Source organism: Salvelinus sp. IW2-2015, unplaced genomic scaffold (genome assembly GCF_002910315.2).
Source record: "Salvelinus sp. IW2-2015 unplaced genomic scaffold, ASM291031v2 Un_scaffold3442, whole genome shotgun sequence".
Classification (NCBI taxonomy): Eukaryota; Metazoa; Chordata; class Actinopteri; order Salmoniformes; family Salmonidae; genus Salvelinus; species Salvelinus sp. IW2-2015.
The window spans coordinates 4287-32112 of record NW_019944722.1 but is presented as its reverse complement, the minus strand read 5'-3'; the positions used below and the strand labels follow the sequence as shown (position 1 = coordinate 32112).

Below are 27826 nucleotides of genomic sequence, written 5' to 3'. Positions count from 1 at the left end.
GAAGCAAAAACCTATTTTACTTACTGATCTAAAAGTGGATCTTCTCCTTCCAAAAATATTTCTTCCTCACTGGAATCAAAACTGTATTCACTCATGGAGTCCTCATCCATCAGTTCTGTGTCACTCTCCCAGTCCATTTCTGCAATGTTCTCATCCAAATTTGTCAACTTGGACTTCGATGTAGCTTTTCCACTAGTAGTAGCCATGTTTTCTTTTTTTTAGTTTTGAGAAAAGTTTGTAGAAGAGAACGAACCACTGCGTATCATTAACCACCGTGAGTCCTGTTTGCTTTCACCAGAGAATGAACACTGTTGCCCACAGCTCTAGCATGAYGGTTGTTTGTAGTACAAAAGGCGTTCACATGCTGCTGGAAGGCCCAGCTCATTGGCTATCTAGCTTGATCGCTTTCAAAATGATAGGTGGTCCTTGGACCAAGACTCTGTCAATCAAGTGAACACCGCTGGTCTCATTGGTGCCTAACAATGGCTTACCTTCATTATGCTAATTGACGTGTTGTGTAGCCAATATGTCAGAGGTGAATGTATCAAGTTGCATTGATAAGTGTTCTGATGTTGTGCACTATCCCCAAACAATAGCATAGTATTTTGTCCCGCTGTAATAGCTACTGTAAATTAGACACTGCGGTTAGATTAACAAACATTTAAGCTTTCTGATGATATAAGACATGTCGATGTCCCGGAAAGTTGTTTAGAATGCCTTTCTAGTCACATACTGAGCAGCAACTGTCCAGATTTCAGGACAGGTTTAAAAGCAGCCCAGAACAGCCATCTTGTTTCAGAACAGTCAACTGTAAAACAAAAAAAAGAGGACATTTAACTAGACTACTCAGCAGGGTGTCAGGTCATTTAACATCAACAGGAATTCAGACAAACGAGATTATAAAAAGGTTTACAATGTGGTTGCAGAGAACGATTGTTATTCTGGGAAAGACCTCCCTTTCTAGTGCACTACTTCTGACTAGGGCCCATAAAGCTCTGGTCAAATGTAGTGTACTATAGAGGGCACCATTTAGGACAGTTTCAGAACCACAACTTACCAGTATGTTGGAGTCCAAGCTGCAATTCCACTGACCACAGCACTCAAACCCTGAAGAATGAAAGGTAAACATTTTATTAGTGTGATGATTGAGAAATCGATGACTAACTGTTGCATTATATAGTCACTCAGTAGTTCATGTCGTTTCACATCGGTTCAAAGTGAGCTAAGTTCATCATCATTGGGACTGTAGCACGTCCCGGTAGCCATCTTGTAGTTAGCCAGTCAAAAGGGGCTAGTGAAATTGCCTGCATCCAAAGTCACACCCTATTCCCTTTATAGTGCATGGGTCCTGGTCTAAGGTCGTGCACTATAAAGGGAAGTGGGGTACTAGTGTCTTAACATTTCACCAACCTGAATTTTCACAAAGCGCATCAGTGTCGTGGTCTGGAATCAGGTATTCTATAGAAGGAATCACAAAAGAATGTTAGTTATAGTTTGGCTTCTGTGAGAGGATAGAAGGTTCTTAAATAGAGCCCATCAGATCAAACAGTAGCTTCACAAAACACAAGACATACAGTAGAAGTCAAAAGTTTGGACACACCTACTCATTCAAGGGTTTTTCTTTATTTTCACTATTTTCTACAATAACAGTGAAGACATCAAAACTACGAACAGATATGGAATCATGTAGTAGGCAATACGACATGTCATAGATCAACCAAAAACATTGAACATAAAGACAGGCTGATCATTATTCTCACGAAGACCTTTCTCATGTAGACTGATTCATGTCTTTTGGAATTAGACTGTTCATGTATGTAAACGGAGGACAAAACACACAAAAAAAGACTGGCAGAGGTCATAACAGTAAAATAACATTTACTGAATAACACTTTGGGTTGCGCCCGTCACGCATGGCCTAAACACGCCTGGTGTGGTCTACCCACTATTGCTGTTAGAGTGAAAACTAAAATAATATATATATATATACACACACACACACACACATATACATGTATCCCTACTATAACCATAATACAGAATTATATGTTTGGACTATAATCTTGCTTAATCTAGTACAATAATGATGTCAACTGTAAACCCGAATGATTAATTATAGGCAGCATTCGTAGCATAAAGACAATGAGACTGTGGGGAGTTCTATCACCCGAGAGAGAAATGTTAGTCCATCCGTGATGGCCCACTGACACCATGCAGATCTTCCATCCGTGATGGCCCACTGACACCATGCAGATCTTCCATCCGTGATGGCCACTGACACCATGCAGATCTTCCATCCGTGATGGCCCACTGACACCATGCAGATCTTCCATCCGTGATGGCCCACTGACACCATGCAGATCTTCCATAGCCTACCACGCTACTTCGGCCTCATTGACGTACTTCTTTGCCTCCTTTGGGTCCGTGAAACGACGTAGTGATCCTCTCACAGTAACCCAGAACACGGCAGGATATTGCAACGAGTATTTCAGTCCCCGTTTCTTGCGGGGACTCACCTCCGTGAACGCATTTCTCTTGTCTTGAACCTCCTTGGTAAAGTCCGGGAAAACCTCCACCTTTGTCATTTTCCAGTGAAAAGTCCTACGCTATTTGGCTCTGAGCCAGACCTTCTCCCTGTCAGTGTATGGTAAGAATTTCACCAGGATAGGCCGGGGGTTGCGTGGGGCTAGTCCTGGGCGCAGTGTCGTCGGTGTTCTTTCGATGGTCATGATGTTAACATCCTCCGGTGTGTTATCAAATAGATTGCGTAAAATGTCTAACATAATCTTCCACATTTATGTGGATTTCGGAAACCCCTCTGATACGAAGTGTGTTTCTTCGACTGTAATTTTCCTGGTACTGAAGTCGTTCCTTGAGTTTTTCGATCACATTCTTCATTATTTCAACAGTTTCGTTTGGACGGTTGTTCTTGTCCTCCAAGGTTGATATCCTCTCTTCTGCGTTTTGTAACTTGGTTGTCGAGAATGTCCACTGTATGTTTTATTTCTGACACATCGTCGCCCACTTTCGCAATTTTCTCTTCGAGATTTTTGTTAATTTTGTGAATCTCATTTAGAACTGGGTCATCAGGCTGTTCTTCTACGCTATTTTCCTCGCTAGCAGCAGCTGCTGGTAGAGACGTGTTCTTTTTCATCGTAAGTGTCTGCTTTTGTGGTTCCTAAGTTGTTTTTCAAATGTAACCAATATTTTGGACAATTAGTTAACAAAATGTGTATCTAGGCGCTGAATAATTAGTTAGAATACAGTTGGAGCTACACAGACTCTTTAGTTAGCTGCTGCTCCTCGTCACATCGTCGCTGGAAGTCAGCCATGCGTTTGTCAGTAACAACCACATCATCATTAAGGGACATGGGCAGCCGTGAGGAGGGTTTATTCTCCAGATCTTTAACCGTTTTCCGGAACTTCTTGGGGTTAGACCCACAGAGAGAGAACTGCTCCTTAAAGTAACTAACTTTGGCCTTCCCGGATAGCCTGAGTGCACTTATTTCTCATTTGCCTAAACGAGAGCCAGTACGCGTATGCCGAGCCTTTCGCCAAATGCAATTCTTGAGGTGGAGTAACTCTGCAAGATCAGTCGAACCAAGGGGCTGAACCTGTTTTTAATTCTCATTTTCTTTATGGAGGCGTGTTTGTTAACATGTGAAAATGTCTTCGACAGAGGGGATCAAGCTGATTCTATGCCAATTTACAGAGGCCAGTTCATGAAGGAAGGCTTGCTCATTAAAGTTTTTTAGCAAGCATTTATGACAAATCAGTACAGGTCGTTTCACAGACATTACGAACACAGGCTGTAAAACAGTGATCACTAAGGTCATTACAGAAAACACCAGACTGATACCTGTCAGAATTATTTGTGAAGATAAAAATCGAGGAGAGTAGCCTTTTCTGGGTGTTTGGAGTCATACCTTGTGTGATTGGTAACAATCTGAGAAAGATTTAGGGAGTCCCATTGCTTTAGGACCTCGTCATGTGGTTTAAGCATGTCCCAGTTCAGGTCACCTAGCAGGACAAATTCAGACTTAGTGTAAGGGGCCAGGAGAGAGCTTAGGGAAGGTAGGGTACAGACTGGTGCTGATGGAGGACGATAGCACCCAGCAACAGTCAACAAAGAGCTATTTGAAGTTTAATGCTTAAAACCAGAAAATCAATTGTTTGGGGACAGACTTGGTGGAGACAACCGATCACTGAAGGTGATCCCTGGTAAATATTGCCACTCCCCCACCTTTGGAAGTTCAGTCTTGCCGAAAAAGGTTATAACCATAAAGGTTAACGTCAGTATTCAAAACACTCTTTCTTAACCACGTCTCAGTAATGACCAACACATCTGGATTGGAGCTGTGAACCCACAATTGATCCCTTCTCAGCCCTTTACCTTAAAGGGATACTTCAGGCCCTTCATATACTTCCCAAGTCAGTGGATACAATTTCTGTGTCCAGTTTGAGAGAAGTTAAAAGGTAGTTTTGTAAGTGAATGCTAACTAGCATTAGCGCAGCTGTGAAGTATATGGTTACAAATGTATCCATGACTTTAACCGACTGGGAAAGTAGATTAAGGTCCTGTGCCCAAAATCCCTAAGTATCTTTGTGTGCACTTGGCAAACTGTCATGGATTTACAACTAAATAGGGAAGTGCACTTTGGGGTGGACTTTCAGGACGTAGTAACTGACTCACACGTGACTGGCTGTAAATGATGATCCTCAATGACAAGCATATATCTGATGTTTGGTGATGCTAACTTTGATCTGATGGCCTTGTCCTGTGTTCCAAAGCCTATTGTAGTAATATACAGACTAGTAAGTCACTAACATGGATGTATTCTTTGCTCAGGTCTGCATTACTTGTGACATGACTTCCTGACTTCAAGGCATCTGAACAGAATCTCCACTTGGAGTTCCATTCTGGAATAGGAATGTGTGTGCTGGTGAGTTCCATTCTGGAATAGTGAATGTGTGTGCTGGTGAGTTCCATTCTGGAATAGGAATGTGTGTGCTGGTGAGTTCCATTCTGGAATAGGAATGTGTGTGCTGGTGAGTTCCATTCTGGAATAGGAATGTGTGTGCTGGTGAGTTCCATTCTGGAATAGGAATGTGTGTGCTGGTGAGTTCCATTCTGGAATAGGAATGTGTGTGCTGGTGAGTTCCATTCTGGAATAGGAATGTGTGTGCTGGTGAGTTCCATGTGTGTTTTTTTCACTGGTGTTCATGGACAGTTCCAATGGCACCACATTTCTAATTATGCACTACTGTTGACCATAAACCAGGAGTAGTGCTCTATAATATGATATTCTGGGCTTTACAGTACCAGTCAAAAGTTTGGACAAACTAACTCATTCAAGGGTTTTTATTTTACTATTTTTACATTGTAGAATAATAGTGAAGACATCAAAACTATGAAATAACACATATGGAATCATGTAGTAACCAATTTTTAAAAATAATAATAAATATATTTTAGATTCTTCAAAGTGGCCACCCTTTGCCTTGATGACAGCTTTGCACACTCTTGGCAGAAACAGCTTCATATGAAAGATTGATTTATGAAATTAATGGCAAACTTGAAACCTTTTCTGACGTTTGGGGCCATTTTCTCTCAGAGAAAGAGTGAAAACAATATGTAACAATCTAATAGACTACATGCATAAATAGATGACTGAGGGGTGAGTTTCACTTTAGTTTTTCCTTTTATGTAATAGTTGTTATGCGGGGGGGGGGGGTGTGGGGGAAAATAAAAGTTTGCTTCCTTTTAGATCTTTGTGTGTGTGGTGCATTCAGGGGGGTGCAGTCGGGGGGTGTTCACACCCCTTGACCTTTTTCCACATTTCGTTGCATTGCAGCCTTGCTCTAGAATGGATTTGTTATTTGGTCCGTTTTCGAGTGGGGATGTGGCGGGGCGTGGGGTCTGGGTGCTTCCCGGTGCACTGTATATTCAAGTCTGTCAAGTTATTGTTTACTGCTAAATGTAATTAAATTGCATTGTTGTAGTAATGTGAAAGAAAATAAAAACTATAATTACAAAAAAAGAAGCACATGGCTGTGCTCTTTAAATCACTATTTCATTAAGTCAGGATTCCTATTTGACTCAGCCATGTCTCCTTGCCCGTCCAACATTTCCTCATCTCCCACCCCTTCTAATGTGACTCTCCCCGATGCTTCTCCCTCTCTTTGCCCTGCCCCGCTACAAAGTTTCTCCCTGCAGGCAGTCACTGAGTCCGAGGTACTAAAGGAGCTCCTTAAACTTGACCCTTTAAGGTATCTGCCCCCATCATCGCCAAGCCTATCTATGACTTTTAACCTGCCTTTCCTTTCTGGGGAGGTTCCCATTGCTTGGAAGGCAGCCACGGTTCATCTTTTTTTTTTTAAAGGGGGAGATCAAGCTGATCCTAACTGTTATAGCCCCGTTTCTATTTTTTCTATTATACAGTCTTATACTCAGCTGGCCCCTCCCCAGATTTTGTGTTAAATGCTCTACAACAAAGCTTTCTTAGTGTCCAACAAGCTTTCTCTACCCTTAACCTTGTTCTGAACACCTCCAAAACAAAGGTCATGTGGTTTGGTAAGAAGAGTGCCCCTCTCCCCACAGGTGTGATTACTACCTCTGAGGGTTTAGAGCTTGAGGTAGTCACCTCATACAAGTACCTGGGAGTATGGCTAGACGGTACACTGTCCTTCTCTCAGCACATATCAAAGCTGCAGGCTAAAGTTAAATCTAGACTTGGTTTCCTTAATCGTAATCACTTCTCTTTCACCCCAGCTGCCATACTAACCCTGATTCAGATAACCATCCTACCCATGCTAGATTACGGAGACGTAATTTATAGATCGGCAGCTAAGGGTGCTCAGGCGGCTAGATGTTCTTTACCATTCGGCCATTAGATTTGCCACCAATGCTACTTATATGACATCACTCTATACTCCTCTGTAAACTGGTCATCTCTGTATACCCATCACAAGACCCACTGGTTAATGCTTATTTATAAAACCCTCTTGGGGGGGGGGGCACCTATCTGAGATATCAACTGCAGCCCTCATCCTCCACATACAACACCCGTTCTGCCAGTCACATTCTGTTAAAGATCCCAAAGCACACATCCATGGGTCACTATTTTAGTTCGCTGCAGCTAGCGGACTGGAACGAGATGCCACAAACTGGCCAGTTTATCTCAATTTTTTATTTTTTTTATTTTACCGTTATTTTACCAGGTAAGTTGACTGAGAACACGTTCTCATTTGCAGCAACGACCTGGGGAATAGTTACAGGGGAGAGGAGGGGGATGAATGAGCCAATTGTAAACTGGGGATTATTAGGTGACCGTGATGGTTGAGGGCCAGATTGGGAATTTAGCCAGGACACCGGGGTTAACACCCCTACTCTTACGATAAGTGCCATGGGATCTTTAATGACCNGATCTTTAATGACCTCAGAGAGTCAGGACACCCGTTTAACGTCCCATCCGAAAGACGGCACCCTACACAGAGCAGTGTCCCCAATCACTGCCCTGGGGCATTGGGATCTTTGTTTAGACCAGAGGAAAGAGTGCCTCCTACTGGCCCTCCAACACCACTTCCAGCAGCACCTGGTCTCCCATCCAGGGACTGACCAGGACCAACCCTGCTTAGCTTCAGAAGCAAGCCAGCAGTGGTATGCAGGGTGGTATGCTGCTGGCATGGACACTCTTACTGACAGTTGTGGCTGCTTTGTGTAATGTATGGTTGTCTCTACCTTCTTGCTGTTGTCTTTGCCCAATAATGTTTGTACCATGTTTTGTGTTGCTACCATGTTGTCTTGCCATGTTTTGCTATGTTGTCATCTTAGTTCTCTGTGTTGTGATGTGTGTTTTGTCCTATATTTATATTGTATTTATTTATTTATTTTTAATCCCAGGCCCCCATCCCCCAGGATGTTTTTTGGTAGGCCATCATTGAATATAAGAATTTGTTCTTAACTGACTTGCCAAGTTAAATAAAAAGGTTAAATTCAATAAATTTAAAAAGCAGGACACAGCCAATGTTCCTAGTGGTAAGTCAATGCACTCACAGGTCAATGTGTTCTGGATTTCCCTGGCATCTGTCCTGCATTTCTGTTGATCAGGGGGAAATATAGGGAGGTCCCTTTATGAACAGGCAACACGCAGGCATATAGAACCCAACATTGATATCGTCGCTAATGGAAACTTATTTCCAATACAGTCGACTACTTCTGACCAGATCAACGTTAATAAGCAGTACACTATTGAGAATAGGGTGTCATTAGCACAGCACCGACAGTCGAATCAGGGGCCAAATGCTACTCAGAATCTGGTAAGTTTCTTCTTCAAAGGCTGATTCGGTAAGAGTATGCTGTAGATGTAAAAGATCATTCAATAAGTTTGCTGACAAAATTAAGACACTCATTCAGACAGTTTAGTTAGTATCTGTTTAATTCCATATCTGGCCATCTCTTATGACTTTAAATTCTTATATTTTTCATGATGGTGCAGTCACTCCTAACTGGAAAGCTAGCCTACTAGCTAACACCAACATGACACGTGGTAAGCTAGGTGATAACAAAAACCACCAAACTAGCCAGTTGGCAAACTAACATTAGCTTGCATTTTACTACTGCAGAATGTCATTATACAACAGTAGGTCTAATCCTGAAAGCTGATTGGTTAAAAGCGCATTCCAGCCAGTGTCTATTCCCCAAATTACCACCGGCTAAATCTATGATGTTAAAATGCCTATTTACTCTGACTGTGCAAACCCCTCTCATCAGCCCAAGCAGGGAAGTTATTAACTTAATCTCCACTATAAAAAAAGCATCTAGACATTCTCAGATTTCTTTTATACTAACATTTAGTTTTCAATAGCAGAGATTTGTATAAACTTTACTGTCTGTCTCTCCAACATTGTTTCAATATTCAAATTCAATCTCCAGCTGTCACATAGTAATGAACGTGTAGGGGTCAGGACGAGAGAGGGGACACAGGCTATGTGCACACTGCCCACAAAATGAGGCGGAAACTGAGCTGCACTTCCTAACCTCCTGCCAAATGTATGACCAAATTAGAGAGACACACATTTCCCTCAGATTACACAGATCCACAAAGACTTTGAAAACAAACCCAATTTTAATAAACTCTCATATCAACTGGGTGAAATACCACCATGTGTAATCACAGCAGCAAGATTTGGGACATGTTACAAGTGAAGAACAAACACCATTGTAAATACAGCCCATATTTATGTTTATTTATTTTCTCTTTTGTACTTTAACTATTTTCACATCATTACAACACTGTATATAGACATAAGACATTTGAAATGTCGCTATTATTTTGGAACTTCTGTGAGTGTATTGTTTATTATCTACTTCACTTGCTTTGGCAATGTTTACATGTTTCCCATGCCAGTAAAGCCCTTGAATTGAATTGAGAGAGGCAGGCAGTGTTTCTCAGCCAGTCGAAATTATGAATCAGTTGGCATCATTTTTATGGATATACAAAAATAAATGTCAATTGAAAAAAAAAGTCCAACGAAACGAAGTGCGGCTAGTTTGCTGTCTTTCCAGCTTAAATTTGAAGTTGTGTTGTTGGCTAGCTCCTCTGAACAGAGTCCTAACGAAAGGGCACATTTTCTATGTCAGATTTAATCGTGCCTCATTAGCTCATTGTTAAATGTCACTAGAAAACAGTTTAAACAAATGCAGCTACAGTTGTTATTCTGTCTGCACTGTGACATGACTGTACATTAGCCGTAGTTAGCTAGCAAGCAGGAGGTAAGAACGTTGACAGCCAGTATGACAATGGAACATTTAGAACGAACGACTGGGTCGCGTCCATAGATACAGAACAAAGACTGAACGACTGGGTCGCGTCCATAGATACAGAACAAAGACTGAACGACTGGGTCGCGTCCATATGTAGCGTGGTTCATTCTGCGTTGTGTATTTTTAATTAGGACGCTGCCACAACTGATGGTCTGCTCGTTGAAATCTTTTTATTTGCCCTGCACACGAAGAGACAACACACACGTTACCCTTGGTGCAGTCACAGCTCTCCGGCACCTTGCTAGCCGAGGGTCAGGCAAAAGAGAACGATAAAGTGGTATGGGAATACAGATAACCCGCGATGGGCCAAACCAAAATATACAAAACTTTTACAATCACTTGTATGTACAATATTGGTATGAAAAAGTGTTTGTACACCAAATAAAAACATTAGCTATGCAGCTGTAATTAAATAAAAAAATACACTGAATTATTATTATTATTATCAAATTATTAACATCCCCTCTTGACCTGGCCTATTTGAATTGGTCCTTGTGTGCAATTTGGTGCGTAATCTAGGGGAACAACATCACACTGCTACACATAGATACAGAACAAAGACTGAACAACTGGGTCGCGTCCATAGATACAGAACAAAGACTGAACAACTGGGTCGCGTCTATAGATACAGAACAAAGACTGAACAACTGGGTCGCGTCCATAGATACAGAACAAAGACTGAACTGGGTCGCGTCCATAGATACAGAACAAAGACTGAACAACTGGGTCGCGTCCATAGATACAGAACAAAGACTGACTGGGTCGAACGAACCAATAGAACGAACGACCAGCCGGCTTGGTACTATAGTTTGAGGAAGAATTAAATAGTATGAATAAATTCAGCTAAATAACGTTAATGAAAATATGTCAATCATTATTTGAATATGTTGGTAACCCGTTGTATAAAAGGGATACGCCCTCGAAGCCGGTGTTTGGAGGATATATTGGCACTGTTTACTGGCCATCGACGAACAAAACCCGTGCCAATATATCCCCCAAACACCGGCTTCGAGGGCATTATTGCTTAATTGTACCATGGCAGCAAAATGCTGACATTTCAGTAACACGTAGCTTACCGGAGCGGCACTTTCTCCACCGAGTCGTCAGCATCTTGAAAGGAGAATAATGAAAACGTTTACACATAAGGAGTAAACACACGAATTAAAATTATTGAATGACTAGATGTTGATATCCCTCACTTCATATATAATCTCCTCTGGCTAAGGTCCAAACATTTAAAAGACACCCTATCCCCTCAGCCGTCAATTAAGTAGACGCACACTGATGACGTCTGACGTTATGATTTTTAAAGGAATGAATGATTTTTAAACGGACCACCCTTGGCCGGAAATTTGACACTCGTTCACCCCGCGATGATGGGTGCTTTATGTGAGCTACGGTCAATTATGAGTGCAAGTCTACTTAAATTAAATACAGAATTATTAATATACGCCTACTGTATGATAGCTAGCAAGTTAATTAGCTAACTAACGTTAGCCTGCCTAGCTGGAACTTCTGAACGAAAATGTTTTATTTCTACAATTTCCAGAAGATAACCACACAAAAACACATTTACTTTTTACGAGACGTGCATTAGTAGCACAATTTCTAACTTATTTGCATTCGAGAGGAGGCTCCAAGATGGCAGCTTGAGCACACGCTTCCTACCGAGCTCTGCATACCAACTTTTGAAAGATAGTGAAGTGTATTATTTTGAACTACCAAATTAATACTTTGCTTGCTAAAAACAGGTTATTGGTGAATTAAGATATTTTCCAAAATGTCACAGCGTGCTGACAGAAAGAGAAATCTTATGGCTACTGTGGGGTTTTTATAAGGTTTTTTGACATGCTTAACTAACTATAAGCTAGTAGGGCTTCTTATGCATTAAAGTTTGAATTGCTGACTCTTGTGAACCTGCATTTTCCATTAGTCTCTACTCTTACCAGTGCTCTGATCACCATTAATATCAGCCTGATGTGTGTGTGTTAAAGAGAGCGCTGTACTGTATGAAATATGTGTGTGTATGCAACAAGTATTAGTAGTGTGGGGCGCTGTACTGTGTGGCCGGACTGTGCTAATCTTAGAGAGACACCAGGGAGGGGGTGAATCAGGAGACTGTGACTAGACAATAACGATAACTATACACACGAAAAACATATGTGAGGTTCTGAGTCATAGCCTAATAACCACAATACTTATAACAAACAATGATTGAATATTAGCAACTGTATTATATGTGATTAAATACTATAACAAACATGATTGAATATTAGCACTGTATTACATATGATTGATACTATAACAAACGTGATTAGCAACTGTATTAAATATGATTGGATATTGGACAAAACTTGTTGGCCTGGGAGCCTGGTGTCTGTGTGTGTGTGCTGGAAGTAACAGTTAGCTCAGATAAGAGTGCTGGGAAGCTGTAGTTAGCCTTGAGCGAGAACAGTGGACAATGTATACAGGTGCAGATATCTCAGACAATGTTATAATAAACTGTCTGACCACAGTCTCTGGGGTGAAGGAGCGTAATCTAAAGCAGCAGCAACGGGACAACAGAGAGGCGCAAAGGGGCTAGGACTAGCTTATGTGCCAACACCAACACTGGTTAGGCTGGTAAGTCTAAACACGCCCAGTTCCTACTCTGACAGGCCGGCTCGGAAGGCGGGAACTAACCTCTGTCACGAGTATATATATACTATCTTGTCAGAAAAATCAGTTCTCTGTCTTATCCTGCGTGATGAACATTGAACCGTATATACGGAAATTGTATTTGCCATTTATTAACTTTTTGAATTAAACATTTATTTTAAGACCCAAGTTCAGGTGTCATATTGTTCCTATCTCAGTCGAACTTACGAACCCTAACACTACCTCAGCCTGCAATGCTCAGGCATCATCCAACGTTGTTACACAGGAGACAAACGCTTTCATTGACAACTGCCACAACTATACTGGCCTGACAGACTCTATGACACTTACTGTGTCAGACGAGGATTTCCTTCTTGCTTTGACCTATAACCAAGCAAACCTCAGCTCCTACGAAAGGCGTCACACCTGATCTGTTTCATCAGCAAAGTGCCTGTGTGAATTGTCTCCACCACCCTCCTGGTTGTCGCTCTGTTTCCCAGGTATTTTCCTGTGTTCCATGTCTCTCTGGTGTACCAGGTGTATTTATCCTGTGTTTCCTGTCTCTCTGGTGCCATTCGTCTTAGTCGTTTGTTTGTCAAGTCAACCAGTGCGGTTTTCCCCCCATACCCCCCCCCCCCCCACTGCTGGAGTTACCACTACTCAATATAATTTCAATGAAGTATTTTTTGCTCTGACTGGGACCCTATTGGTCCGTTTCTTTGTATTTTTGCTCTGACTGGGACCCTATTGGTCACTTTTTTGTATTTTTTGCCTCTGACTGGGACAGGACACTATTGGTCACTTTCTTTGTCTTGTCATAACTGTAACAACATCAACTCTTACCAACATTTATGGGTTCTATCCAAACTTGAAAACGATCAGTTACTTTGAATCTTTGGAAAAGCGTATCTCCATTGGCTAGCCAAGTTCCTAATGCTTTACTTCTAGTAGGTGGGGATTTTAATATTTCTCAGAATATTATGTATTGATAAATGGTCTCCGGGACAGTCCACTTCTATGACGTTTGAGGCCAGTTTATGGAAAGGTTTGATATTATAGATATTTGGAGAGTAAAGTTTCCTAATGACAAGTCTCATCTTGGGTTTGGTGTTTAAATGTTTTGATAAACTATACTATTCTGTTAATATCCTGTCTACTCCCCTTACTGATCATAGAGTTATTTAATACTGATCATTACACTGTTTATCTCTGATAATGGCATTGGCAGAGCATCCAACTGGAAGCTTAATAGCTCTATATTATTAACATGAGTTGGTCAAAATGGAGATAATTGAATTACACACTTCTGGAACAAGTCTATAAATGACAATTCATACAGCAATAACTGGGAGCTTTTTAAATGAAGTTGGAAAAATATGGGGAGTATTGTTGCCAAGCAAGGAGAGCTGAAGAAGAAAGTGTAATTACAAAGATCCACCTCTCTTGTTCAAAAGCTGTTGAAAAGTCTCTGAGGTGGACAAGTCTGTTCTGTGTTTGAGCTACAACACAAGTTGGATGATATGTATAACCTGAAAGCAGAAGGGAGACAGTATAAACTGAAGGCGAGGGAGCCTGTATAAACTGAAAGCAGAGGGAGCCTAGTATAGACTGAAAGCAGAGGGAGCCTGTATGAACTGAAAGCAGAGGGAGCCTGTATGAACTGAAAGCAGAGGAGGCCTGTATAAACTGAAAGCAGAGGGAGCCAGTATAGACTGAAAGCAGAGGGAGCCTGTATGAACTGAAAGCAGAGGGAGCCTGTATGAACTGAAGCAGAGGGAGCCTGTATGAACTGAAAGCAGGGGAGCCGTATAGACTGAAAGCAGAGGGAGCCTGTATGAACTGAAAGCAGAGGGAGCCTGTATGAACTGAAAGCAGAGGGAGCCTGTATGAACTGAAAGCAGAGGGAGCCAGTATAAACTGAAAGCAGAGGGAGCCGTTATAGAACTGAAAGCAGAGGGAGCCTGTATGAACTGAAAGCAGGGGGAGCCTGTATGAACTGAAAAGCAGAGGGAGCCTGTATGAACTGAAAGCAGAGGGAGCCAGTATAGACTGAAAGCAGAGGGAGCCTGTATGAACTGAAAGCAGAGGGAGCAGTATAAACTGAAAGCAGAGGGAGCGTATAAACTGATGCAGAGCGGACCGCTGGTATGAACTGAAAGCAGGGGAAGACAGTATAAACTGAAAGCAGAGGGAGCCAGTATAAACTGAATGCAGAGGGAGCCTGTATGAACTGAAAGCAGGGGGAGCCTGTATGAACTGAAAGCAGAGGGAGCCTGTATGAACTGAAAGCAGAGGGAGCCTTTGTCAGATCTAGGAAGAAGTGGCTAGAGGAGGGTGAACAAAATGAATCTTATTTTTTTCAGGTTAGAAAAATACCACTCTAAAAATAATACAATTCAACAATCAAAATGACTGTTCTCATCACAGATGGTCCCTAATTAATCTCTAACTTTAGTTGCAACTTCTACAGGAATTTATATAGTTCTAAGTATTGTGAGGTGTCCTCAACTCTTTTTTTTTTTTACTCTCTGGTGGATGTGAAATCAATTGGGTAGGCTGAAATGGAACAGTGTGGTGACCCTATTATAGTTGAAGAGATCATTTATTCTATTGAACACCTTAAAAATAATACGTCTCCTGGGACTGCCGAGTTTTACAAGACATTTTCCTCAACAGTTAGCCCCATTTCTGTTAGAGGTCTTTTCTGAAAGCATTGTAAATATTTTTTTTTAAAGTATTATTTAACTAGGCAAGTCAGTTAAGAACAAATTCTTAATTTCAATGACGGCCTAGGAAACAGGCCCTTGTTCAGGGGCAGAACAACAGATTTTTACCTTGTCAGCTCGGGGATTTGATCTTGCAACCTTTCGGTTACTAGTCCAACGCTCTAACCACTAGGCTACCTGCCACCCCAATAATGCTCTCCCTCCCAATCAGACTCAAGGTCTGATTACATTAAGCTCTATTAATCTCTAAGCTCTAAGACTTGCTTTTCCTCGATAATTGGCGTCCAATCTGTCTGCTCAAAAACGACTACAAAATATTAACCTCTATATTTGCAAAAAGAATGAAGGCAGTATTGGACTCAATTATAGAAGAGACCCAATCTGGGTCAAAGACATGAAGAATAGACATATATGTAATAATATTCGACTGGTGTTTGACCTTATTGACTATTCTGATTTAATCTTCCAATATAGTTTTATTGTATTCTTAGACTTTTATAAAGCCTTCGATACATAGGAACATGAGTTTCTATTTCTCTGCCTTGAGAAATTTGGTTTTGGGGAATTATTTTGAAGTACTATTAAAACTCTTTATATGAATGAGAACAGTTCCAGTCAATAAAAGTATGGCACTTCTCCTAGATTTGATTTGAAAAGAGGAATTAGGCAAGGTTGCCCAATTACGCCTTACCTTTTCCTGCTTGCAACCCAACAAGTTTTGTTAAATCCAGAGATATTTAAAAGGGATCTCTATTGCTGACAGAGATATTATTAAAAGGGATCTCTATTGCTGACAGAGATATTATTAAAAGGGATCTCTATTGCTGACAGAGATTTTGTTAAAAGGGATCTCTATTGCTGACAGAGATATTATTAAAAGGGATCTCTATTGCTGACAGAGATTTTGTTAAAAGGGATCTCTATTGCTGACAGATATATTATTAAAAGGGATCTCTATTGCTGACAGAGATATTATTAAAAGGGATCTCTATTGCTGACAGAGATATTATCATCAGTCAGCTTGTAGATGACATCACCCTCTTTTTGAAAGATGCTGACCAGATTCCTAGAGAAGTCGATGTGCTAAATATTTTTTACAAAGCATCTGGTCTTTGCCTAAACCTTAATAAGTGTGAATTGTTTGCTGTTAAAGACTGTGTGATACCCTCTATCTGCAATATTCCAGTCAAGGAAAAAGTAACATACCTTGAGATTACCATGTCTAAGGATCAACAGGAAAGATGTTCATTAAATTTCATACCTATTATTGAAAAAAAGAAGTTGAACCATTGGTTGCAGAGGGATTTATCCTTGAAAGGTTGAGTATTGCTTTCTAAAGCTGAAGGTATCTCCAGACTTACTTATGCAGCCCAGTCCCTCCATCTTGACATCAAAATAGGTCAAGCGGTTGACCAGATGCTTTTCAACTTCATCTGGAAAAATCGTACACATTATATTAGGAAATCTGTCGTTATGTACACATATGAATATGGTGGGCTCAAATTTTTTTATTTTCCAACTTCGAATAATACTTAAGATAAATTGGGCTAAACATTTCTTAAAGAATCCAACTTCAATTTGGAATTTCATCTCTCATATCTTCTCTCGTTTTGGTGACTTCAATTTTATGTTACTTTGTAACTATAACATTAATAAGATTCCTACAAAATTATCAGCTTTTCATAGACAAGTATTCTTAGCGTGATCGTTAATATATAAACAACATTTTTCCCCGCATCGGTATTTCATTTGGAACAATAAGGATATTTTGTATAGAAACAAGTCTTCATTTTCTAAGAACGGGTTCAATAATCATATCCTGCTGGTGAGTCACCTTTTTAATGCAGAAGGATTGTTACTGAATTATGAGGAATTTTTATCTCGTTACAATATCCCTGTTACACCGAGAGAGTTCGCCATAATAGTCTTTGATGCTATTCCATCTGGAACTCTCATGTTATTTAGAGGTGTAGCCAGACCCCACCTTCTTGACCTACCCTCGGCTTAATCCAGTTGATAGGGAAAATGTGTTTCTCCTTGCTCCCTCAGAACAACAGATCTATACGTGCTTTATTTCAAAGGGATATTGTATCCATTCCCTATGTCACAACTTACTGAAATACATTGGTCACTAATATCTGTTGGGGGAAAAAGTCTGGTTATTACCAGACAAATACCTGCTTGTTAACAAGGTCAGAGGTCTCTTTCAGAATGATCCATATGTATTACCCTGCGAATCATTACCTGAAGAAACTCAAAAAAGACGTTAACATTAACTGTACTTTTTGTGTTGAGCATCCAGAAACAATTTTGTATTTATTTTGGCATTGTCTACATGTAAAAAAAGTTATGGAAAGATATTCATAGTTTTATAATTGTTAATATTCTTGATGACTTTACCATTATACTGAGCAATAACTGTTTACAGTGTTTTATTGGTTTTCTGCCAACCAGTGCTTCACTTTAATGTTTCTGTTATTATAATTCAGTCACCCCACCATGGTTAGTGTTTGTGTGTAACCATTTATTCAATTCAGTCACCTCACCATGTTTAGTGTTTGTGTGTAACCATTTATTCAATTCAGTCACCCCACCATGGTTAGTGTTTGTGTGTAACCATTTATTCAATTCAGTCACTCCACCATGGTTTGTGTTTGTGTATAACTGTATATTACATTGTCACTCCACCATGGTTAGTTTTGGTGTGTAACTGTATATTAAATTCAGTCACCCCACCATGGTTAGTTTTGGTATGTAACTGTATATTAAATTCAGTCACCCCACCATGGTCAAATCAAAATCAAATTTTATTTGTCACATACACATGGTTAGCAGATGTATAATGCGAGTGTAGCGAAATGCTTGTGCTTCTAGTTCCGACAATGCAGTAATAACACAACAAGTAATCTAACCTAACAATTCACAACACTACCTTATACACACAAGTGTAAGGGATAAAGAATATGTACATAAAGATATATGAATGAGTGATGGTACAGAACGGCATAGGCAAGATGCAGTAGATGGTAAGTGTAATCAGTTATACATATGAGATGAGTAATGTAGGGTATGTAAACATAAAGTGGCATAGTTTAAAGTGGCTAGTGATACATGTATTAATAAAGATGGCAAGATGCAGTAAGATGATATAGAGTACAGTATATACATATACATATGAGAATGAGTAATGTAGGGTATGTAACATTAATATTATAGTGGCATTTGTTTAAAGTGGGAGTGTACATTTTTACATAATTTCTCAATTTCCATTATTTAAAGTGGCTGGAGTTGAGTCAGTATGTTGGCAGCAGCCACTAAATGTTATGGTGGCTGTTTAACAGTCTGATGGCCTTGAGATAAGAAGCTGTTTTTCAGTCTCTCGGTCCCTGCTTTTGATGCACCTGTACTGACCTCGCCTTCTGGATGATAGCGCGGGTGAACAGGCAGTGGCTCGGGTGGTTGTTGTCCCTTGAGATCTTTATGGCCTTTCCTGTGACATCGGGTGGTGTAGGTGTCCTGGAGGGCAGGTAGTTTGCCCCGGTGATGCGTTGTGCAGACTCACTACCCTCTGGAGAGCCTTACGTTTGTTTGTTTTTTTTTTTTTATTTTTTTGTTGTTTTTACTGGCGGAGCAGTTGCCGTACCAGGCGTGGATACAGCCCGACAGGATGCTCTCGAGTGCATCTGGTAGATTTGTGAGGCTTTTGGTGACAAGCCGAATTTCTTCAGCCTCCTGAGGTTGAAGAGGCGCTGCTGCGCCTTCTTCACAACGCTGTCTGTTGGTGGACCAATTCAGTTATGTCCGTGATGTGTACACCAAGGAACTTAAAACTTTCCACTTCTCCACTACTCCGTCGATGTGGATAGGGGGGTGCTCCCTTTGCTGTTTCCTGAAGTCCAATCATCTCCTTTTTGTTTTGACGTTGAGTGTGAGGTTATTTTCCTGACACCACACACCGGGGCCTCACCTCCTCCCTGTAGGCCGTCTCGTCGTTGTTGGTAATCAAGCCTACCACTGTAGTGTCGTCCGCAAACTTGATGATTGAGTTGGAGGCGTGCATGGCTACGCAGTCGTGGGTGAACCAGGGAGTACAGGAGAGGGCTCAGAAAGCACCCTTGTGGGGCCCCAGTGTTGAGGGCAGGGGTGGAGATGTTGTTACCTCCCTCACCACCTGGGGGCGGCCCGTCAGGAAGTCCAGGACCCAGTTGCACAGGGCAGGGTCGAGACCCAGGGGTCTCGAGCTTGATGACGAGTTTGGAGGGTACTATGGTGTTAATGCTGAGTGTAGTCAATGAACAGCATTCTCCATAGGTATTCCCTTGTCCAGATGGTTAGGCCAGTGTGCAGTGTGGTTGCGATTGCGTCGTCTGTGGACCTATTGGGTCGGTAAGCAAATTGGAGTGGGTCTAGGGTGTCAGGTAGGGTGGAGGTGTATGGTCTTGACTAGTCTCTCAAAGTACTTCATGATGACGCAAGTGAGTGCTACGGGCGGTAGTCGTTTAGCTCAGTTACCATAGCTTTCTTGGGGAATCGGAACAATGGTGGCCCTCTTGAAGCATGTGGGAACAGCAGACTGGGATAAGGATTGATTGAATATGTCCTTAAACACACCAGCCAGCTGGTCTGCGCATGCTCTGAGACGTGGCTGGGAATGCCGTCTGGGTCGCAGCTTGCGAGGGTTAACACGTTTAATGTTTTACTCACCTCGGCTGCAGTGAAGGAGAGCCCGCAGGTTTTTGGTAGCGGGCCGTGTCAGTGGCACTGTATTGTCCTCAAAGCGAGCAAAAAGTTATTTAGTCTGTCTGGGAGCAAGACATTCCTGGTCCGCGACGGGGCTGGTTTCTTTTTGTAATCCGTGATTGACTGTAGACCCTGCCACATACCTCTTGTGTCTGAGCTGTTGAATTGCGACTCTACTTTGTCTCTATACTGGGACTTAGCTTGTTTGATTGCCTTGCGGAGGAATAGCTCAACTGTTTGTATTCGGTCATGTTTTCGGTCACCTTGCCCTGGTTAAAAGCAGTGGTTCACGCTTTCAGTTTCACGCGAATGCTGCCATCAATCCACGGTTTCTGGTTTGGGAATGTTTTAATCGTTGCTGTGGGTACGACATCGTCAATGCACTTTCTAATGAACTCGCTCACCGAATCAGCATATTCGTCAATGTTGTTGTTGGACGCAATGCGGAACATATCCCAATCCACGTGATCGAAGCAGTCTTGAAGCGTGGAATCAGATTGGTCAGACCAGCGTTGAACAGACCTGAGCTCGGGAGCTTGCTGTTTTAGTTTCTGTTTGTAGGCTGGAAGCAACAAAATGGAGTCGTGGTCAGCTTTTCCGAAAGGAGGGCGGGGCAGGGCCTTATATGCGTCGCGGAAGTTAGTATAACAATGATCCAATGGTTAGTGTTGTGTACTGTAACTTGGTAGTGTTGGTATGTAACTGTATATTAAATTCAGTCACCCCACCATGGTTAGTGTTGGTGTGTAACTGTATATTAAATTCAGTCACCCCACATGGTTAGTGTTGGTGTGTAATGTTTGACTTCATGTCTTGAAAAGGTTTTAATTTCATCACTACAGAATAATACCATAAAATACAGTTTTCCAGGGAGTTCTAGAAACCAGTTGAAGGAAAACTCCACCCAAAAACCATATTTTGGTATTTGTTTCATTAGTCCATTGTAACAGTTCCCAAAATGTTTTGCTTGTCAATAATCAAGTTCTCAAGATATGTAACTTTCAAAACACAGAAATCCCCTATATGCATTTTGCAAATACAAAAGACCGTTTTGGGTGGAATTTTCCTTTAATGAAAGCATGCATCAGTCAGATGAAAGTTATTTGGCACCATGTCCAATGTCAGACTAAGACCTTTTTTAATGCCACAGAAAATACCATCCATCTGAGTGATAAAAATTATAGGACTGTTGCATTCTGCCTTACACTATCCCAGCTCACCACTAGAGACATACAGGTATTCTATCCAGTGGTGTTCTGCTGCACTCCCAGTTCACCACTAGAGACATACAGGTATTCTATCCAGTGGTGTTCTGCTGCCACTATCCCAGTTCACCACTAGAGACATACAGGTATTTCTATCCAGTGGTTTCTGCTCGAACCTCATCCGTTACACCACTAGAGACATACAGGTATTCTATCCAGTGGTGTTCTGCTGCACTATCCCAGTTCACCACTAGAGACATACAGGTATTCTAGTGTCCGGGAAACCAGCGTCAAAAGAGCCAACACTGAATTACCTTGTAGTGGTCAGAGCCCAAATTCAGTTCCCTACCGCATCACTGTGCGCCTCATTGTGTAACATTTCGGGGCTCCAAATAGCTGTGCATTGATACGATTGGTTGACGGTAAATCCTGTATAAACACAAACTCACTTCCTTAACAGCTCGAAATGATTAATGACCCGACTTCGGTAGACACTATATCACCGTAAATGCTTGACGACCAACGCAAACATGTTGACCCATGCAGCGCCATTATAACCCCCGTTTTCGCCGTCGATCCCAAAACCCTATTCTTTCCACCTTAGGAATGGTTGAACGAACCAGAGGTAACCCATTTAGGGTTTCGAGACTACAAGATGGCACATTGATGTCCATGATACACACGCAGTTAAATATACCGGAATTTACTTTTCGCCCCATGGTAAAGAGCCCGAGTGAACGCTTTATTTTCACACCATATTTTGGCGGTATTTTTTGCAGCGTAAACTGAGTTTATTCCAATATTAGCTATAAACTGTCCCATCGTGTCTAAGCCTACTACATAAAACATGCTGCTCACAATAACAATTTCATAAACAAATAAATGGCGTAGAATTATTGAAGTCAGTTAACTTTCTATAGCCAGTGAAATGTTACCGTTACAACCATTAGAATAACGATGTAAAGATTTGAGATGAAAGGAAATATCAAATTGTTCAGTATTGAATTCAGACCACATGGTTCATTCAAAATGGCCAAATTCACCACGTCTGATTTACTACCACCAAGAAAGAAAAATACAACGAGCATTAATTTGTAGATTATTTTATACATCAAAACACAATGTCACAGGGTTGAATTGACTTGGAACTGGGGAAAACCAGGCCAACGAGACGTCTCACTTCCTTGCTGACCAAGATGTACAACATGGTGTACAACAGGAGAGCTAGAGGGAAAATAGGGCGAGAATTAAACCCTGGTGATACTGTAGGGACTAATACACAAGGTATGAGATGACTTGATCAGAGCGTAACCAATCAGTCAGCGTTACATCAGACTGGGGCGGTAATGATGTCAGAGTATGTAGTTTATAACAAATTGCATGGGTCAGTGTGATGATCCAAGAGGAACATTAAACAGTACATTAACAACATCTTCCTAATATTGAGTTGCACCCATTTTCCATTACAACACATATACACCGAGTGGACAATACATTAACCTGACCAGGTGAAAGCTACCCCTTATTGACATCACTTGTTAAATCAGTGTAGATGCAGACAGGTTAAAAGGGTTTTAAACCACAAGACATGGATTGTGTATGTGTACCACTCAGAGGGTAAATGGACAAGAAAGACTTAGCCAGGTGGACCGGTTTAGCTCAAATGAAACATTGCTGGTTTGTCAAGAACAACAGTCTCTTATGTGTATCAACACTGGTCCACCACCCAAAGGACAGCCAGCCAACTTGACTCCAATGCCGACCCACAGTTGTGTCACGGGCCAACATCCCTGTGGAACGCTTTCAGACCCCTTGTAGACAACTGAGGCGGTTCTGAGGGCAAACTCAATATTAGGAAGGTTTAATGTCCTCTATACTCAGTGTATTATAATACTGGAACCGTAAGTCATTCCCACTACACACCTTCCCGCTCCACCAGTACAGCAACACTTCAGCAGCCAACGAGCTCTAAAAAGACAGAACAGTTTTAAAACCAAATAAAACCAATCTTATTTTACTAGACTACATTCAGAGCATTCTGAAACCAGATCAGGAGTGTCTAGTTCAGTCATTGCAGCCATCCAGCCAGTGGTCCAGGGTCTGGGATCAAGCCCCCACCCAGACACCCTCCCTCCAGGCAGGCAGCCCACCTTACCCCTGCCCCCTGGACAAGAGCAGGCTTGTCAGTGTCTGCCCAACCCACAGGAGGGCCGATGGGAGGCCAGACCTTTATCCAGCCCAGAGCACAGGACAGGATTGCCACCTGACTGGTGAGTTGCGTAATACTTTCATCATTTACAACATTCCAGAATGCTTAATGTGGAGCGTTACAATGCTGTCAAAAGTCACACACCTTTCCGAACACGGCAGACATTAGGACCTCAACCAGGGAGGCAGAAACCTAGAGGGAGAAAGTAGAAAAGCATGAAGTGACATTGTAAGACCTTGTAGTCAGACATGAGATCAGTCTATAGCAGTGTATTCTAATCCTGGGGACCCCAAAACTGTCAACAAGTGTTTCCACCCCAGAACTAGGCTTGGGTGGTATACCAGGGTATTTGGAAAACAGGGTTTCACCAATAACATTTAGATTATTTCTATGAAGTTTATATTGATAGCTACTTATGTATTTTACAGTAGGTCCAGTCACATGGTGTTTGTTTACAAGAATGAGACCAGAGCATTGTGAGTCCCTCACTGTTGACCAGGTGATCTAATTACAGGACAGAATTCACAACTCAACGTGTTAAGTGTTAATATGCTGGGACAGCACTGCCAGTGAAAACCTGAATACCACCCTACACCCGATTACACTCAAACCCTTGATAGCATTATTCACCTAATTCAGCGTTTACACAGGCAGACCAATTCAGATGACTAATTGGTGAAAATATCAATCACACCAGATCGTTACTGATCTGATTACGCAAGACTAATTAGTGAAAGATCAGAATTGAGCTGTGTCTAAACAAAGCCTTACATCTAGGTCCCCAGAACCAGGATTGTGAAACACTGCTCTAGAGTATAGATCAGTTCAGTAACCAATCAGTCAGCTTAACATCAGACTGGGGCGGTAACAGGAAATCATCACTTCTACATTATAAAGGACAGAAGTTAATGGCAACAGATCAAAGTTGATCCTACACACCTTGAGGTAGTGCAGCAACAGTTCTCCAGTGGCCAGGCTGGAACAGTTAGGACCTGGAAGGAACAGATACCAAATTAAACATTATGCAGAAGTACATTAGGTACTGCAGACTATATGCAGAGCATTCTGAAATGAGATCAGGCCCAGCTTCAGTCATTGTAGCCATCCAGCCAGTGGTCCAAGGTCTGGCTACAAGCTCCCCACCCAGACACCCTCCCTCCAGGCAGGCAGACCACCTTAGCCCTGCCCCAAACACCAGAAGAGCAGGCTTGTCAGTGTCTGCCCAACCCACAGGAGGACCGATGGGAAACCTGCGTTGATGCCAGCCACAGAGCACCGGACAGAAGCCAACCAACTGTTATGTTACTTCATCACGTACAGCATTCCAGAATGTTCCATGTGGTGGGTGTGCGCTGTAGTTAAGCGTTCATGGGAATTGTAGTTCCCTCAGTGATGTTAACTACTTATGGCTGCAGGGGCAGTATTGAGTAGATTGGATGAAAGGTGCCCAGAGTAAACGGCCTGCTCCTCAGTCCGTTACTAATATATGCATATTATTATTGGATAGAAAACACTGAAGTTTCTAAAACTGTTGAAATTATGTCTGTGAGTATAACAGAACTCACATAGCGGGCAAAAAAACGGAGAAACCCAAACAGGAAGTGGAAATTGAGGCTGGTTGCATTTTAATCAAGATCCCATTGAAATCACAGCGATATATGAATGAGTATTCACTTCCTACGACTTCCATTAGATGTCAAGTCCAGAACTCCCCATTTATGAATAGTATTTCTGTTTAAACGATGTGGCTATGCAAAATCCCTCAATGTTTTTGGAACTAGTGAATGTAACACGCCAATGTAAACTCAGATTTTTTATATAAATATGAACTTTATCAAAAAAACACGTATTGTGTAACATGAAGTCCTAYGAGTGTCATCTGATGAAGATCAAAGGTTAGTGAATCATTTTCTCTCTATTTGCGCTTTTTGTGGCTGCTACCTTTTGCTGGAAAAATGGCTTTGCTTATTGTGGTTTGGTGTGATCTAACAATCGTTTGTAGTGCTTTCGCTTAAAAGCATATTTGAAATTGGACACGTGGGATTAACAACAAGATTACCTTTAAATTGGTATAAAACAGTCTGAGGAATTTTAATTATGAGTTTAGTTTTTTTGAATTTGGCACCCTGCACTTTCACTGGCTGTTGTCATATTATCCCGTTAACTGGATTGCAGCCATAAGAAGTTAATGAGTAGGTAGAAGGTAGGTGGAGTTGGTAGCAAGTGCAAGAGGTGAAAGGTAAGTGAGTGAAGAGGCTGTAAAAACACAATCATACACACCTTCCTGAAGACTGCAGACCCACAAGGACATCAACTGGGGGAGGAGTTGAGGGATAATTAAGTGGTATTGTAAGAACTAGTGGTCAGACATTAGATCAGTCTACAGCACAGCATTATCTAATCCTGGTGACCCACCACTCCTCTGGGTCCTCAGGACCAGACCTCACTGCTATAGTGTAGATCAGTTCACTAACCAATCAGTCAGCTTAACATCAGACTGGGGCGGTAACAGGAAATCATCACTTCTACATTATAAAGGACAGAAGTAAAGTCGATCATACACACCTTGTGGTAGTTCAGTAACAGGCATCTTCTAGTGACCAGTCTGGTACCACCATCAGGACCTGAAGGAGAGGAGTCCAAATAAACATCTCTGGTCCCATCAGACAGTTGGTAACCCCAACCAGCTGTCCCCTTGTTGCCCTGGCAACGCCAGTGGGTCCACCTTTTCTGGTTCTGTCGTCGACGCAGGGCGTAAGACACGTGCGGGTGTCATCACTAGGAGCCAGAGTCACCACGACTACCAAACATCAACCGTTCACTCTGTTTGCAGTCAGTTAATACTAGACTGGTTATAGCTTGTGGCTAAAGAAGAGGCTCTGGTTAAGATACAAGGACTAGATTCATTTCCCGTGACAATTACCGAACGTACTCATTAACCAAAACTCACCAGTCTAGTTGGCATCACGGCTCCTTGTTCAGCCACAAACAGAAGAACCTACGAAGACATTTGCTTCAGGTTAAAGTCTGGATGGGGACCAGATACCAGGCAGGCACATGGAGGGGTTAGACATTACATATGTAGCCTTTATGACAGGTTACGTAGCCCTCTGCTGAAGTCAGCTATTCCTTTTCTCAACAGGAGTTCAGACGAACGAGATTCCAAAGAGAATATTCATCATGTTCAGCAGAAGGACGGGATCCCTCAAACATGTTACGTTCAGCTAAACTATACAAGTAAAAGTTGACAACGCTATGTAGATATCTATACAATAAACTTAATGAATGTTTTAACTACCACTTCCAGGACAAGACACTGGTGTTAAAATATACATTTAGACTGGATGGATCCTTACCTGCATAGCTTAGAGCAGCCATCTTGTTTCAGGACAGTCAACTGTAAGACAAAATGGAGGACGTGAAACTAGGCTGCAACAAGACAGTCAAGCGAGGGTTCTTTACTCTGCAGGTTCTCAGGTTATTTATCAACAGGAATTCAGACAAACAAAAATCTAAAAAGGTTTATCATGTGGTTGTAGAGAACGATTGTTATTCTGGGAAAGACCTCCCTTTCTAGTGCACTTCTTCTGACTAAGGCACTTAAAGTAGTGGTCAAAGAAGTGCACTATAAGCGCACCATTTGGGACAGTTTCAGAACCACAACTTACCAGTATGTTTGAGTCCACGCTGCAATTCCACTGACCACAGCACTCAAACCCTGAAGAATGAGAGGTAAACACTTTATTAGTGTGATGATGGAGAAATTGATGACTAACTTCTGCATTAGCTACAGTCACTCAGTAGTTCATGTCGTTTCACATCGGTTCAAAGTGAGCTAAGTTCATCATCATTGGGACTGTAGCACGTCCCGGTAGCCATCTTGTACAGTTGGCCAGCCAAAAGGGGAAAATGCCTGCATCCAAAGTCACACCCTATCCCCTTGATAGTGCATGGGTCCTGGTCTAAGGTAGTGCACTATAAAGGGAAGTGGGGTACTAGTGTCTTAACATTTCACCAACCTGGATTTCCACAAAGCGCATCAGTCTCGTGGTCTGAATGCTAAAGAAGGAATCACAAAATAAATGTTAGTTTTTGCCTGGCTTCTATGAGAAGATAGAAAGTTCTTAAATAGAGCCCATCAGAATAAACAGTAGCTTCACAAAATAATCAGACATATGCTTGTCAATAGATCATCATATAAAGCCCGGAAGTAGTGACCATATAGAAATGGTGCCATTAGAACTGTCCTGAACACCAGTGAATAAACTCAAATGGAACTCACCAGCACACATTCCTATTCCAGAATGGAACTCCAAGTGGAGAATCTGTTCAGATGCCTTGAAGCCAGGAAGTCGTGTCACAAGTAATGCAGACCTGAGCAAAGAACACATCCATGTTAGTGACTTACTAGTCTGTATATTACTACAAGAGGCTTTGGAACACAGGACAAGGAGGCCATCAGATCAAAGTTAGCATCACCAAA

General features: G+C 41.7%; 1 protein-coding gene, 5 non-coding genes and 1 pseudogene across 9 annotated transcripts in view; all 7 read right to left on the bottom strand.

The window, feature by feature from the left end:
• The window catches only part of LOC112075866 (piggyBac transposable element-derived protein 4-like), a 32205-nt gene that overhangs the window by 2141 nt on the left and 2238 nt on the right, over positions 1-27826 (bottom strand). The window contains exons 1-9 of one of the 4 annotated variants that reach the window (XR_011477536.1): positions 27626-27820; positions 27363-27402; positions 27012-27061; positions 26700-26772; positions 26294-26341; positions 25909-25967; positions 23488-23535; positions 23058-23102; positions 22222-22358 (exon numbers count right to left, since the gene is read on the bottom strand). Coding sequence is in view for 2 of the 4 variants with exons in the window: in XM_024142792.2 (XP_023998560.2) it covers positions 755-808; positions 1058-1107; positions 1411-1458; positions 27626-27717 (244 nt within the window). In the remaining 2 variants the exon portion in view is untranslated. Of the gene's footprint in view, positions 1-24; positions 809-1057; positions 1108-1410; positions 1459-22221; positions 22359-23057; positions 23103-23487; positions 23536-24282; positions 24336-25908; positions 25968-26293; positions 26342-26699; positions 26773-27011; positions 27062-27362; positions 27403-27625; positions 27821-27826 lie in introns of those variants that run through there. The other 3 variants (XR_011477537.1, XM_070441099.1, XM_024142792.2) reach the window with 3 other exon arrangements.
• On the bottom strand, positions 1180-1243 carry LOC112075876 (small nucleolar RNA SNORD29). Its single transcript, XR_002895064.1, has one exon. It is a non-coding gene; the product is annotated as a small nucleolar RNA SNORD29 (small nucleolar RNA).
• On the bottom strand, positions 24163-24232 carry LOC112075879 (small nucleolar RNA SNORD31). The gene has a single exon (XR_002895067.1). It is a non-coding gene; the product is annotated as a small nucleolar RNA SNORD31 (small nucleolar RNA).
• Positions 25799-25873, bottom strand: LOC112075873 (small nucleolar RNA SNORD31; annotated as a pseudogene).
• On the bottom strand, positions 26001-26127 carry LOC112075874 (small nucleolar RNA SNORD22). The gene has a single exon (XR_002895062.1). It is a non-coding gene; the product is annotated as a small nucleolar RNA SNORD22 (small nucleolar RNA).
• Positions 26458-26529, bottom strand: LOC112075877 (small nucleolar RNA SNORD30). The gene has a single exon (XR_002895065.1). It is a non-coding gene; the product is annotated as a small nucleolar RNA SNORD30 (small nucleolar RNA).
• Positions 27136-27199, bottom strand: LOC112075870 (small nucleolar RNA SNORD29). The gene has a single exon (XR_002895060.1). It is a non-coding gene; the product is annotated as a small nucleolar RNA SNORD29 (small nucleolar RNA).